This window comes from Chelmon rostratus, chromosome 11 (genome assembly GCF_017976325.1).
Source record: "Chelmon rostratus isolate fCheRos1 chromosome 11, fCheRos1.pri, whole genome shotgun sequence".
In the NCBI taxonomy this organism is placed as follows: Eukaryota; Metazoa; Chordata; class Actinopteri; order Chaetodontiformes; family Chaetodontidae; genus Chelmon; species Chelmon rostratus.
Window position 1 is genome coordinate 12,697,960 of NC_055668.1, and position 10,222 is coordinate 12,708,181.

The window sequence follows — 10,222 nt, forward strand, 5'->3', positions numbered from 1 at the left end:
ACAAATGCACATAAACCATCGTCAGAGGGACGGGGAGTAAGATGCAGGAAACATAGAGAAAGAGAAAACTGACAGAACATCAGTAGGTCGATGTGATGGCAGAAAAAGCATTCCAACCTCAAGCACAGGACAAGTAACATAATAATAGATTACATGTGCTTTGGCATTTTCAATAACTCGACATGATTGACATTTACAATATGAGAAAAAAAACCTAATGGAAAAAAACACAGCAATCTGAAAAAGCAGAAGCAGACAGAAGAGGTAGAAAGTCCCTCTACCTGGGGAAAAAACGCACTGTATTTCCTGATATGAGCAGTTGTTAGTACCTGCAGGCCTTTCTGTCAGTCTGTTGTGGATGTTATGAATGACAGTGTCAGCAGTGAGAGCTGCAAGCCCCTTTATGTTCAAACCTTCAAGTCTGCCACCATCCTCACAGACCTAGGATCAGAGAGGAGAGACTCCATCATACAAAGATACTGGAGAGCAAAAAACACAGTAAAGCCTGCATGAATATACTGAGTGAAATGGCACAAAATGACTGTGTGTACTCATGTATGACATACTTGAGAGCAGGGTTATGTGAGACGCAGTAAAACAATGCAATCATATTATAGTTAGATCTCAACTGCTTTGTCTGATGCACTACACTAAAAATAACAGAAGCCATTGAGTACTATATGCTCTTTTCAGATCCGTAAGAGGATATCGCATTTCACTGAGTTTGCTGTTCTTAAGCGAGGCCCTACATTCTGGTTAAATCTCTGGTCATGAGGCTTATACACACAGAGAACCATACACACACACAGCAGAGTGATTACGTCTGCAGCTGTGAGCCCGATCAATGGTTTTATACACACACACAGCTCAGTGATGGAATTTACACAGAATGTGTGCAAGGGTACAAAGAAAAAAAAAAAGCGAGGAGGTTTCTTCATCACTGTGACGCAATTCAGGCACAGTGATGAAGAAACCTAGGACGGTTTATTTCCAAAACAAGGCCTGATGCCATGGATCTGAGGCACGACTGTATTTCATGTGACAGCTCGGTGAACTGTATAGATTTTCTGAGAGAAAACATGCACACTCGTTCAAGGACAGCGGTGGGATCAGCTGAGGGCCAAACATCTGACTGCCGCCTCATGTTGTTTTAATTGTTCATTCAAGTGGTCTGGAGCAGTTTTGGAAACCGCAGTGTCTTGAGGCATCTTTTGAACCTTTTCAAGGTTTGATATTAATTAGGGCTGTGGATCCGCTTTAAATGATCCTGCCATGATCCATTAATGATTCCCCAGCTGATGGTCTCTATTTGTTTTGAGTTTGGCAGCAGAAAAACTTTGCCTTCATTCAGAATAGAAAAAGAAATAGTCCATACCTGTATGTAAAGAGGAAGGACTTTGCCTAGATGCTCCTGTCTCTGCTCTAAAGGAACATGGTCAGTTCTGTGGTCCGGGCTTGAGCGTGTGGGAAATCCAAGCTCCTGTAGTTGTTCTCTGAGCTCTTGAAGGAGTTGAGGGTTCTTACAAGAGCCCTCCACTTTGTCCACGTTCAACTCAACAGAGAGAGATAACTCCCCTGAAGCACTCAGCTCTCCAGTTTCTTTATTGATCCTTTCCCCTTTAGCAGTCTGGTCCTGGAGGGGAAAAAACAGAGCCAACATGCTCAGACTGTTCCATCTTTCTTTTTTTAGCTACCATCAGTTTACATCATATCTGCAGTATATTTTAATCATACTTCCTTGGTCCGTCTCACTTCCTCAGCTAAATTGATCCCAAACCTTCTTCCCCTACCCGCCTGAGCACACTGAGAAATCACCAGACAGAAGAGCAGGCCACTGGCAGTCATGTGCCATTTTCAGTAAGTGGTTATCAGCCTCTGTGAGGGATCCACATGGTGTGACTGATACCCAGTTTTCACTTATTGGAAGCATGTAATGCCAGTAAGTGTGAAAAGCATTTAAAGCTTCAAACTCACCACCACTGATTTCTTAGATCATGTGGTTGTGTTTTTTCACTTTTCTCCAGTGAAATATTCAGTCACCAACAGTAAATGTGCAACAGTCTGGGAATACATAAACAGTCCTGGCTCTTACAAGTGAAATAAATCTGATGTGCTGATATATGACATAGATGAACACATGTGGGCCTCTTTTTCAGACAAAATCAAAGCCTCAAAGCCCAGGTTGTCCTCCCCCTCTCAATGTTGCCCCTAATATTGCCAATTTTATTGATCATGTGAAACTATTCCTCCACAGAAGTCTTTCACACAGGAGGCTGCTAATTAGATGTTACACTCCTCTGTCACATCAAGCATGGACGAGGAGTCCAGCTGCCAAGCAGACATGTTATGTATTACTGACTATTACTGGCCTGACTGGAGCATTGTTTCCTCATTGCAGTGATTTTATTTTGGGCACTTCCTGTTTAGAGACACACACTCATGATGAACAATGAGGACCACTGGTCGAGACCAGGCTGCTAAACTGGTAAGAGCCAGTACAATCAGTTATGGTGGTAAGTACAGTAAAAGGTGGCTCACATTCCTGAAATTCATAACACTTTGATGTTTTCTCATGTGAGAATGTTCTGTGCCGCTCCTTACTTGTAACATGCGAAAGCAACACATACATTTGCAGAGTTTCAATGTCACATACGATCAAGTATGTCAAAGTGAAAAATGGTTACAGTGACACTTCTGTCGTCTTCAATATGGCCTTAAAAAGGAAAATCATTCATGCTACACACAGTTAAAACCTCATATTCTTACCTGCACTTGCGTGAGAGCCATCTGGGAATTTCCTAGCTCCAAGAGGACGCTGTCATCTGTGTTGTGTTATTCCAACTGAATGAGTGGCCTGTCTCTGATTCCATGTCAGGGGGAGAGACAAGCAGAGACCTGCTAAGACAGGACCAGCGCCTTCTGTGCAGACCCCTTTGTAAAACTGCCCGCCCCTTACTAATCTGCAACATGCAGACTGAACTTTGAACAAGCAGCGTAACTCAGCTGGCCCAGGTCATGTGCCTCCTTACTTCCTTAGAGAAGCAGAAGTGAAAGGCTGTTGTTCAGCTGGTTGTATGGGGCCCTCCCACTACAGCTCACAGAAGCGTCCCATTGCTTTTAATAGATGTGTCATTGAGACTGGCATGATATGAAACACAGTGTTAGGATCCCATGATTCACCAAAGGGAGCCAACAAACACAGCTTGTGATTACAGGTTTGGGTGGGTAAATGGAAGGCTTTGACTTACAGGTGAAACAATTAAAAACAAATTGCATTTTGTGTGTTTGTCTGCAGAAACTCAAACTGAAAAGACAGGCCTATTTTCCTGTGTCTAAAAAGTTTAACAGCATCAGAAAACTTCCTAACAGATGTTGTTTGTTTTAGATTTGGCACAGGTATTTGGCGTTAGTCATAACAAGCAGGTTAGTGTGGTTTGAATGCTTGTGGCGCGTCAGTGCACTGAGATTGGGAAACTGGTGTGTTTGTGTTGGTGACACAGAAATTAAAAGCAGTGCGAACATAATGTAGCCAAACAGCGCCATCTAATGGGTCGTAATCGCATGTAAATATGACGAAAGGAGCCAGACATAGAGAAAGACACTTATCCCCAAAAAAAGAGACAACTTTAAAACCTGCTCGATCATGTACACATACATTTTGTTTGCTGAAGACATTTTGAGAGGAAAAACCCTGGTGTGTAACCACTAACATTAATGACGCAGCCATAATATCATGTTATCTGTGGTTTTCTAGTATGGCGCATGATAACTACACTACATGGCGTCATCATTCGTGTGTTTTTTACCTAATATGATACGCAGAAATGTCGACAGTGAAAGGTCCCCGCAGACTTTGGTTACAAAGAGCAAACAAAAATCGCCATAGACCTGCATTGTTCGCTCTTGAACATCGTACCTCCACCCGTCACAGGAGTCACCATCACCTGTCCAAGTCAAAGCCTCTGTCCCTTGACAACCTGAACCTCAATGTCGCCTTATCCTACATTTTCAAGCTGTTTTATTCCCTCTGTCTAACGTTATACTCCTGTGGTTAGACAAATTTAGCTAAACTCAAATCGTAGCACTGTTGCCGCCTTATAAACTTTTGTAAGCTAACAGCACGTGCTATAAATACAATGACATTTAACCAAAAACGCACTCATTTTCGGCCAGTGTCGCAAACACATGTATTATCTAAACACCGTAGGTTAGAGTCTCACAGTACTTTTACCGGTACATAAAGTATCGTAGGCTGCAATATGAAATTAAACGTTGCTAACAGGCCAGATTGATAACAGGCAAATTATCACATAGTAAGATGTTTTTTTTTCCTCTAATAAGTAAATACATTTCTTTATAACTTACATTAGCATTAAAGTTAGAAAGTTGTATAAACTGTCGCATAAAAAACAACGGGTGTTTGGCTCCGACATACTCATGGTCCGTATGACACTCAACCAATTAACGTTTAAGGCGTTATCTTATTTATAGGAACCACGTGTTTTGTTTACGCGGTGACATCACCAGTCATGTGATGTGCAGCACCCAACGAGGTTTTTAGGGCGTGGTCTGCCTCAGTCAGTTTAGCACAATGAAAGGTCCCCGTTACTTTACAGCGACAGATGATCTTCCTTCTCACTTTACATTATGATGTTGTAACGCTTCGTCAGAGGAGCTGAATTTGTTTCCGTTGCTCTCGCTGTCGGTGGAAATCAAAGCAGACCGCCTCTGTGCACCCAGCGCAATGCATCCAATGCCTGTGTGCTCCGTTAGCGGCGGAGACATATTTGACTGTATACAGAGAGGAAACATTGAAATGTGTATGCACTTCCTTCAAAATGATCGATCAATCCTCAAGCAAAAAGGTAAGGCAGAAAAAAAAAATCTCATCTTGATCTGGTCACTGTTGCTCTTTTATTTACAGCATATGTATTTGGAGATTACAGGCCAGTACTTCCTGTGTTCCTGTCAGCATATACAGTTTTTAGCTTTCAACAGTCAATGATGGTGTTTTCCGCTTTTCTTATTATGAAGCAATAAAAAAACTGTTGATGAATATTGTCTACCCAGAAAGAAAAACCTGTTACACCTACATCATATGTCTGTAATAAACATTCTGTCTTCTGGAATCTGTATCATATAGCCAGGTTAAGTTATGAGCAAATATTATAGCATTGAACATGTCTGATTTACGTTATGTTAAAACTCTTCTCTTTAAACTTTATCTTGCACTGCTGTGTCCTGACTGTCCTGATTTTGTCACAATGCCAACAGGGAACCTAACCCTGCTGCAGCTCCTCTGTGAGATGGTCTGGCACAGATCTAGATGGACAGATCCTGTAACAACACAGCACAAAGTCACATTGTGCCAAAAGAAACCCTAACACCAACTCCAGAGGCTTTTAGAGATCAACAGGCTGACAGGCCGTGCATTAACGTCAGGCTTATATTGTTAGTCACAGAGCCTGCAGATCAGCTTGAAGGTCTCCATCTTCAAACCTTGTGTGTTTGTCTTCATCCAGGCTGGGGTGGTTTCACCCCGCTTCACTACGCTGCCCTCCATGGAAACCGCGCCCTGGTTGACCTTTTCCTCAGTAATGGAGCTGACCCTAACCTGGCATGTGATGCCGGACAGACAGCCTTTCATTTTGGCTGCAGGTGAGCAGTAGTTGCTTAGGTAGGCCTCTAGTTTTAAACAAACATGTCTAGATTCTCAAAGTGACATTGTCATTATATCAACATTGTGCGTCTCTGTCCAGTATTTGATTCTGTGTAATAACAGTTTACACGTTTGACTCCCATAAGGCAAGGGAACATCTATATCATGCACCAAATGATGCAGCATGGAGCTGATTTACGTCTCATAGACCTGCAGGGAAAAACGTCACTGCATCATGCAGTAACAGGGGGCAACATGTGAGTGCAGGAAACAGCCCATCACCACTAAGTTTGATGTTTCTGTCTTGCATTTGTGTGACTGCACAGTCGCACACAAAGATGTCATGCATGCACTAACTGTTAGTTATCTTTTCCAGTGTTGCAGTGCACTATCTGTGGGAGACAGGAATGTTCCGGTTCGCAGACACAGACATGTACCAGGTGACGCCCCTTCACCTGGCTGCATCCACAGGCAACACAGAGGTGGTTCGGTATTTGCTCAGAGATCAGGTATGATATAGTCTTCACCCTCTTGCATTCTCACATGCTCAGGTTCACCAACAGTAACATAAAACTGCATCTTAAAGTTTCAAAGCTCCATTAAAATGTTTTTGATAGTAAAAATGAGTTAAATGTAGATTATTTACAAGAGTATCTATTGCTGTTATGCCCACTGAGAGTTCACATGCAGAATGTAGTGTGATTTTACTCAACCTTTAGCTGCTTTTAGTCACTTTTAGCTCATTGTTTTGGTTCTCAAACCCACATTTTGACAGTATGGTTAAGTGTCATGCTCATATAAAACTGCTGCTGGCCATTTTCAGCAGATAAGATCAGATGAGTTAATACCTCTACTCAACTCTGCACAAAATGGCAAGCTGAAATAACAAACAAAACAAAGGTATATGAGTGCTGTGTTTCTCTAAGATTGTTCTGCCCTCCAGTGGTCCCAGTCCACATAAATGTAACCAGGGACAAGGATAAACTTAGCCCATACTCTCGGGAATGTGACAAAGATCGGTTAAATGTTGAGATGCCTTTCTGAAATAGGGCCCAATGCAGATGTTCTCTCTGCAGCTCTGCCCCACTCAACCATCTGTTTGTGTGTCAGAGATGTGCTGTGGATGCAGTTGACCAGCAGGGAGCGACAGCGCTACATGTCGCAGCAGAGAGGGGCGGAGTGGAAGTGTGCTGGACACTGCTGCAGAGAACAGGGTGCAGGATGCTCTATGAGAAGAACCACAGCGGCCTCACACCGCTGGATCTCTGCAAACAGGGGAAAGCATTTAGGTGAATCTGCTGTTTCTAGAAATCTCTGGAAAAACACTGACCAGCAGGCCAGTGCTTGGGATAGTAACACCCCCTCACTTCCTCTAAATATCCCATATGTTCGCATTTCCAGATTGCTTTTTTTTCTCCTGGGATCCTGAGCTGATTAATACTTTGCTATACTGTGTCTTTTTCTCTAGACATCAGCAACTCACCAAGCTACTGAGTCGGTACATTAATGAGCCAATACACCACAAGCCCAGAGAGTCTCATGGTAAATAGTACTCTAAAGTTTCATTCAGTGAAGCAAGGATGATGACTGTCGTGATAATATTTAAAGTGCTGAGTGTGTTTAGGTTTTCCACACATGTATGTTTCTTTATAACGTGTATTTTCTCACCAGTTTTGTATTACTGGACCCTGTTTTTTCCAACCCTGAGTGGAGCTGCCATCCTGCTGATAGCAGCAATGTTGGGAGGCTATGGGAGCCTAATCTGCGGTTTGCTCTTCCCCTGGCTGGCCAGAACCATCTTCACACAGTATCACCGCATGACCACGTACCAGAGGTTTGACAAACACTGCTGTGCGTGTTCATCAGAAAGTCAACGCATTTCACTGTTGGTTTTATCTCTGTTCAGACTGCATCCCTCTTCCTTCCAGGCTACCCAACCCGATCTACTTGGGAACCCTCACAGCTGGCTTGTTCCATTCCCTGCTCTGCTTCTATGGAAAAATAATGCCTAATATCCTTAACAAATGTCCACACGTTAAGTGTCATGGCCTTGGATATTTTTGTATCATCTGGCTTTTTTGCTAGCAGTATGACACAGATCTCATTGTTGGTTGGTGTGTTGGTCTGCTCAACACTTTTATCTCAACCAAAGGCCGATTCCATTAAAATTTGATGTATATAATCATGGTCCTACCAGGATGATTCCTGAATATTATGGTGCCACCCTCATGTCAACCAACACTCTGACCAACATTTTGGTTATAAGAAGGCTTTCTACAAGTGATAATTGGACTTACATTAAATGACCTGTAAGTCCCAGAGCATGAATCCTAGTGTTTTGCATTTCATTCACTCTGACCTTCAAGTGCCACAATCAAACTAAACTTTTCACTTTTACTCAATGAATATCAAAATTTATGATTTAATTCATAAGGTGACATTTGGTGAGCACATTCATTCTCCACAAGCTTTCTGAAAATCATCAACTGGCCAGTGCTGTTTTGCTTGCACACGTACACACAGTGAGGCACATATAATCCAGGAATGTGCATATTACAATGACAATTGTTCATCCTTAACCTTTTGAATGTGTGTGGCCAACCAGTGCTCTGGTCCAGGTGTCAATGGTCCACTTCTCCCTGGTCCTCGGTTTGTTCTGTAAGATTCTGACTCAGGACCCGGGGACACTGGACAGAGCAGATGCAGATCCTCGGTTCTCCTGTATCGCTGACCTGGTGGAGAACAACCAGAGCCCTCACAGGTTCTGTCCATACTGTGAGGTAAGACATTCACACTGCTCGTGGTTCAGGAAGCCATGGTCTTTTGCATACCCCCATATCTACCTATGTATATAGTTATCTGTCTAGTTATCAGTCTGTCTAGATGTAAAAATGTACGTACATTTTTACTCCCCTTCAAAAAGTTCTTGACACACCCCTGCTAAAATCTCAGCTGTCACAATGAGTCCACGATGTGACAATAAATGTGATGAAATATTTATGGTGATTGAGTCTCAGCAAGTTGATTTTCATTCCATAGTGAAGCTAAAAGAGTGCACTCAGTAGAGTGCAGATCTCTGCCAGGTGTGTCTGGGGGCACGTGGGTGAGGCAGTATGCTGCTTCCAAAACAAGACTGATGTAAAACGTCAGTTTCCAAGTGAAAATGCTAACAAAGGAATCTGCCTGCACTAACGTGACTGCCTCGTATGCTGTCCTGAGCGTAAACAAAATTCCAAACCGAAGCAGGTGTTGATCACTTACCAGCCAGTGAAGAGGATCAAGGAGTAGTCAGTGACGAGTGGTCAATAGAAGAGGTTTTTAAAAATTGTGAATCACCCTAACCACAAGAGGTCCTTGAGCAGACAGTTATAAATGTGAACAAACCATATCAGGCTGATGGATCCAGTAGTGGCCTATGTGAGACACACACACACATACACGAAAAGATGATCCCCTCTAGGCTTACGCCTGGCAGAGATAATTAAAAAGCAGTAATAAAAAGCAGTGGGTGTCTGAAAGATAGGACATAAAACACAAAACACTTTTGAAAAAAGGTTGCTGGGGAAGTTAAAGCTGCATGTTTTCTAGCTCCGTGGCTGCGTCATACAAAGTTGGATTAGTTGTCACTCATCTGTTGCTCTCCCTTTCTCTGCTTTGCTCATAGTTGTTTCTGCCCGACTACACAAAACACTGCAAGCTGTGTGAGGTGTGCATTAAAGACTACGACCACCACTGCCTTTTCCTCAACCGGTGCATCGGCCGGGGTAACCACCGCCTCTTCCTCCTCTTCATCCTTTCAATGGTGATTGCCCACCTTCTTTTTGTTGCCACGGCAACAAGTTACCTGTATGACAAGATGCCTGCGGGCAATCACACCTTGTCGCTGTGGCTCACGTTGTTGGGAGAGGAGTTCTGGGTCGTGGTTATGATGAGCATGAATGCACTGACACTCCTTTGGGAGGTGTGGCTACTGACCGAGCAGTTTGATGCCGTTGCCACGGGCACGACCACCTACTTCCGACAGTGTGAAAGCTCCGCACGACAAAGGTCGCTAGGACAGCGCTGGGTTATAGTGCTGTCGTTTCTGCTGGAGGGTCGGAGGCGGGTGGGCAGCGGACTAACAAGAGAGGACAAAACTGCCATAGACATTTAAAACTGTCAGTCTGTCTCGTATCCAGCTGTTTCGTCATCACTCAAACGCTGTTTCCAAAAAAGTTAGGATGCTGTCTAAAACATGAATACAATGATGTGATAACTTGCTAATCCTTTTTGACATATACTCAATTGAAAGCAGCACAAAAACAATATATTTAACATCTGACCTCATCAACTTTATTGATTTTTGTAAATATCTGCTTATTCTGAATTTGGTGCAGCAACACATGTAAAGAAGTTGGGACAGGAGCAACAAAAGACTGGGAAAGTTGTGGAACGCTCCAAAAACACCTGTTTGGAACATTCCACAGGTAAACAGGTTGATTGGTAACAGGTGATAGTATCATGATTGGGTATGAAAGGATCATCCTGGAAAGGCTCAGTCGTTCACAAGCGAGGATGGAGCGA

The 10,222-nt window shown here is 43.1% G+C and overlaps 2 protein-coding genes across 4 annotated transcripts in view; one reads left to right on the forward strand and one right to left on the reverse strand.

Annotated features, from left to right (window-relative positions):
• Window positions 1-2,989, reverse strand: part of wdfy4 (WDFY family member 4) — a 39,872-nt gene extending 36,883 nt beyond the window's left edge. For all 3 annotated transcript variants that reach the window (XM_041947141.1, XM_041947142.1, XM_041947139.1), the window contains exons 1-3: window positions 2,767-2,989; window positions 1,376-1,633; window positions 330-441 (exon numbers count right to left, since the gene is read on the reverse strand). In XM_041947141.1, coding sequence (XP_041803075.1) covers window positions 330-441; window positions 1,376-1,633; window positions 2,767-2,787 — 391 coding nt within the window. In that variant the 5' untranslated portion in view covers window positions 2,788-2,989. The remainder of the gene's footprint in view (window positions 1-329; window positions 442-1,375; window positions 1,634-2,766) is intronic.
• Window positions 2,990-4,609: 1,620 nt separating this feature from the next.
• Window positions 4,610-10,025, forward strand: si:ch211-223a10.1 (putative ZDHHC-type palmitoyltransferase 6). Its single transcript, XM_041947990.1, has 10 exons — window positions 4,610-4,865; window positions 5,523-5,658; window positions 5,806-5,916; window positions 6,036-6,168; window positions 6,770-6,948; window positions 7,128-7,201; window positions 7,331-7,493; window positions 7,588-7,670; window positions 8,249-8,439; window positions 9,324-10,025. Exons 1-10 carry the CDS (start codon window positions 4,745-4,747, stop codon window positions 9,810-9,812), a joined length of 1,680 nt encoding a protein of 559 aa, XP_041803924.1. The 5' UTR covers window positions 4,610-4,744; the 3' UTR covers window positions 9,813-10,025.
• Window positions 10,026-10,222: the final 197 nt, after the last annotated feature.

What these genes read in the sequence shown, in the direction of transcription:
- si:ch211-223a10.1 (XM_041947990.1), top strand. Translation starts at nt 4,745, where the DNA reads ATGCATCCAATGCCTGTGTGCTCCGTTAGCGGCGGAGACATATTTGAC. An exon ending in CAAGCCCAGAGAGTCTCATG is followed by an intron (nt 7,202 to 7,330) that starts GTAAATAGTACT and finishes TTTTCTCACCAG; the next exon opens with TTTTGTATTACTGGACCCTG. An exon ending in GGTTCTGTCCATACTGTGAG is followed by an intron (nt 8,440 to 9,323) that starts GTAAGACATTCA and finishes CTTTGCTCATAG; the next exon opens with TTGTTTCTGCCCGACTACAC.